This window comes from Lepidothrix coronata, unplaced genomic scaffold (assembly GCF_001604755.1).
Source record: "Lepidothrix coronata isolate B3197 unplaced genomic scaffold, Lepidothrix_coronata-1.0 Scaffold19, whole genome shotgun sequence".
Lineage (NCBI taxonomy): Eukaryota > Metazoa > Chordata > Aves > Passeriformes > Pipridae > Lepidothrix > Lepidothrix coronata.
Genome location: NW_016690199.1, coordinates 246,694 through 251,037, shown reverse-complemented (window position 1 = coordinate 251,037; position 4,344 = coordinate 246,694). Strand labels below are relative to the sequence as shown.

At 58.9% G+C, this 4,344-nt stretch overlaps 1 protein-coding gene across 1 annotated transcript; it reads right to left on the bottom strand.

Annotated features, from left to right (window-relative positions):
* Window positions 1-2,198: 2,198 nt before the first annotated feature.
* Window positions 2,199-4,222, bottom strand: SIX6 (SIX homeobox 6). The gene is made up of 2 exons (XM_017807430.1): window positions 3,484-4,222; window positions 2,199-2,392 (listed from the first exon to the last, which is right to left on the bottom strand). The coding sequence occupies exons 1-2, from the start codon at window positions 4,053-4,055 to the stop codon at window positions 2,224-2,226; spliced, it is 741 nt and encodes a 246-aa protein (XP_017662919.1). The 5' UTR covers window positions 4,056-4,222; the 3' UTR covers window positions 2,199-2,223.
* Between the last annotated feature and the right edge of the window lie 122 nt (window positions 4,223-4,344).

Below are 4,344 nucleotides of genomic sequence, written 5' to 3'. Positions count from 1 at the left end.
CAGACGCTGAGCGCATATGCTTATATAATTCTCCACTCTCTTTATATGTCTTTGAAAGCTTTAATTCCCCACAATAAGCGCTACTGCTCTGCCCGCAGAAGCCGATGGAGAAATTGCAATCCGCTTCACCGACTCCCGGGGAAGAAAAGAAAGGAAGAACACGACGTGTTTCAGCAGATTCCGTTTTGAGAGCGAGTTTGCTCTCAAAACTACCTCGTGGGTGAGAAGCGCTGCTCGCCAGCGAACCCCAAACCCAAGGTAAAACTCACTCCTTTTCTGAGGTTAAAACAGCAAAGCCGGGCTCCTCTTGCACGGCTTTAATCCGGTGGGGTTTAAGAGGCAAAAACACCTCAGGGTTTGGGATGCAAGGTGTGCTGGTCCGGACGCTCCCGCAGGTACGTACCCTAAAGGCAGGTGGAAACCCCCGCACTGCCCCCGCTCCCCGCCCTGCGATCCGCTCCTCCCGCGCTCCCAACATACAGCTCGTTTGCCCCCTCCGACACCTTCGATTACACCCCACCAAGGAAATAGCTGCTTGTAAATAAGCTTGGAAAACAGCTAATAAATTCCTGCTGCCTGCCCTATCCCTGAAACCGTCTATAAGGAAAACCAAGGCACATGCATTCGGGGGCGGAAAGCAGATTCAGGCATCGGCGGTATAAACGCCTTGAATCCGGCCTTTAAATTCAATTTCAGACAGAGGGGGAAAAGCCACTGCCGAGACAGAGATATACCTCCCGATAAAAGGCAGCAGGACTGAATTAAACTATCAAGGAGCCGAAATAAATGCCCCTGTGCCTCCCCGGCCGCTGCCCTTGCAGGGAGCCGCGGCATCTCCCGCTCCCAGCGCTGCCCGGTGCCAGGCTTCGGCTGCTAAATAAAACGAGCAGAGCAATCAGCTTACCGGGGAGGCATCTCTCTGAGGACAGGGAAGTAAACGCGATGAGACCGAGAAGACAAAAAAAGCACAGCTCAGGCGATTTAAAGATCAATGTCAAATTGTATAATATAAAATCCTTCTGCTGGGGGGAAAAAGCTTAGCACGCTCCTTGAACCTGGCGTTTGGTTTCCTCCAGCAAAACCGCCGCAAGACAAAGCGACGGAGGCGGATGGTGGGGACAACCCCTGGCACATCTCAGAGGCCGCGATTTGGGGCTATTTCGCCCCTAATCGGGTCCTTCCTTGGCATGGTTATTTCCCCATCTTCTCCTTGCCTTTGCCAGGTGAAGGAGGAGGTTAGTTTCCCCGGCTGGGCTGTGCCCCAACCATATCTCTCCATTTTAATGTTTTTTTTTTTTCCCCTTTTTTCCTCGTCTCTGTCCGAACATTGGCCGCGATAATCCGCAAAGCTTCAGCCCTTGGGAGAGGAGAAGCAGCAGCGATGCCGCCTCCTTCCCTTCCCTGGGCACCCGCATCCCCCGCCAGACCCTTCCCCTCACTCTTCCCCTCATCCCGGCTGCCCCCCGCTCCCTGCCTGGCAAAGACATCACCCTCGGTCCTGGGGACCCGCTAGTTCGGTTCCTGCCGAGCTGATGCTGAAATACCCGTGGCCTCGGAGATCTGCTCTGCGTAAACTGGCGGGCTTGAGACCGACACCGTCATTTCAAAGCAGATGCGAGGGTCGTTCACCAAATATTTTATTATGGTTTTAGGCTGCTTCATACAGTTTCGTCCTGCACATGCTCTACAAGTCACCTGTGCACATAGAGAACAAGCCAAAAATAATAATAATTAATAATAATAATAATAGAAAAAATCTACCATAGCAATCCCTTAAATAAGTAAATAAACATTATATATATATATATATAAAAAAACCCCTTTAAAGTAAAGCAAAACCCAACCAAAAGAACAGCGTCTTTTCGACATGAAACACCCTCGCGGGATAAGGGCAGGCGCTCAGACATTTTCCGACTTGGCATTCGGTTTTCTTGTTGATTATTATTTTTCGTTTTCTGGGCTTTATTTAGTTACTTTTTTTTTTTTTTTTAGGCATAAATTCTGCAAATCCGTCGAAGTAAAGGCGACAACGATTTCAATGACGTTTTTTAATGCAGTCTGTTGCGGGACTGGGAGGGAGGCGCGGGCGGGCGGCGGGGGAGCGCCCCGCACCCCGGGTTTGGCTCCCGCGGCCGGGCACTGCCAGCCCCGCTGCTCCGGCCGTGCGGGCAGGCACCGGTGAGCCGGGCCTGCCGCTGCCCCCGCATTGCCATGGCGGTGGTGTCAGATGTCACATTCACTGTCGCTGGATGTGATGGAGATGGCGGAGGTGGCCGCTTTGCTGGAGAGGCTGGCTGCGGGGCTGGAGGCGGCCCCCACCGCCTCCCCGCCGCTCTCCTCCTCCGCTTGCAGCGAGCGCACCGAGCCCTGCGTTAGGACCTGCTGCTGTAGCCTGCAAGGAACCGGCACACACACCATCACCGCCCGCCCTCCGCACCCCCGGGCCCGCCGGCAGCCCCCTGCGACCCCACTGAGGGCTCCCCCGACTTGCACCCCCGAGCCGCTGCCCGCAGCCTCCAGCTCACACCAGTTACACCAGCGACAGGAGAGGAGCTGGGTGGACACGCAGTTTCTCAGGCAGAGCTGAGATGAGAAACTGGGTGCCCACCTCAGGGTCAACCCCGCTCGTCGGCTGGCACACCCGGGGGAAGGCTGTCCCCCTCCTCCGCAGCCTGTCCCTAGACCGGGCCTCATCCGAGCGCTCGGTAATTCCTTGCAGCATCTCCCGGGCGGCGGCTCCCCTCCAGCAGGCCTTACATGTTCCCTCAGCCTACAAAAAGGGGCTGCAGGTGATGGCAGCCACGTCCCTGACTTGCGGCAGCCCGGCTGAGGGGTGACAACGGGAATTTCCCAGGGATCATGGAGAGGACATAATGGGGAGACTCTGCTCCCTTCCACGCTTCCCGGAACGTCTGTTTGTGTCACTAGTATTGGGGTAACGCTGCCCATTTAGAGCTGCGATTTTGTTCTTTAATATATTTTTAAAGAATAGAAATAAGAGCAATATCCCGAGGAATGTTCGCGGCTGGCTCCAGCAGAGGAACAGGGCACGGAGGCTCTGGCAGGGCCCGCAGAGGGCATGGCCGGCTCTGCTCAGGATGGACGTACCTCAAAGAGGTATCTATATGTCCGGGCAAAACTTTGAAGGGGATTTCTCTCCGCTCAGCCCCTGAACACGGCCCTGAACACTCCAGCTCCCGCCGGGGTCACGGCGGCTCCGGGCGGCCCCTCTCACGCTCCCTCTCCCCGCTCCCTCCAGGGCGGCCAAGGGGCAGCCGGGGCGGGGACCCTCCCCTATTAAAACCAGGTCATTTAAAACCCCTAGGGTTTTCCCGCTGCTCCTGCTTTATCTCGCTGCATTTCCCGGGGAAAAACCTCCCGGGCTCGTTTCGCCCATCCTCTGCCGGCAGTCTCGCACCGCCCCCCCCACGAAGGCTCGCTAAGGGGGGTTCCTGTGCCCCGACGGGACGGGCAGCACCTTACCTGTTCTTAGCGGCTGCTGCCCTGTCCCTTTGCCTGCGGTTTTTGAACCAGTTGCCCACTTGCGTGGGAGTAAGTCCCGTGGCCTGAGCCAGTTCCCGCTTTTTGCTGGGGTTGGGGTAAGGGTCCTGCAGGTACCACTCCCGCAGCAAATGCCTCGTCCGCTCCTTGAAGCAATGTGTCTTCTGCTCGCCGTCCCAGATGGTGCGGGGCAGCGGGAACTTCTTCCTCACCCTGTACTTGTCCACCGGCCCCAGGGGTCGACCCCGCAGCTTCTCCGCCTCCTGGTAGTGCGCTTCCAGCCAGAGGGCTTGCAGTTTGGCGTGGGACTCCTTGGTGAACTTGTGGTTCTCCAGGATGTGGTAGAGCTCCCGGTAGTTCCCCGTGTGGAAGGCCACGATGGCCCGGGCTCTCAGCACCGACTCGTTCTTGTTGAGCGCCTCGCAGGCCGCGGGGGCCACGGGCAGGGACCAGAGGAAGCGCCCCAGGCGCTCGATGTCCCCGCTCTCCTCCAGGGTCTCGCATACCCCGGCCACCTGCTGCGGGCTGAAATTGAGGATGGGCAGCTGGAACATGGAGGCGGCGCCGGGCTCCGCTCCGCGCTCCGCGCACCCCCGGCGATGCCCGCACACCCCCGCGGCGGGGAAGGGGGCAGCGGCCCCGGGGCCGCCCCTCGCTCCGCTGCTGCCTCCGCCGGCGCCGGCGGAGCTGCCGCGGGAGGGACGGCGGAGGGCGGAGAGGCGATGGGCAGCGCTCGGCGGCTCCGGAGACTGGGGGCGGTGGGCAGGGGCGAGGCGGAGGAGGATGGAGTGGGAAGGGGGAGGGAGGGCGGGGGGGGGGGGGGGAGGGAATGGGAGGCTTCTC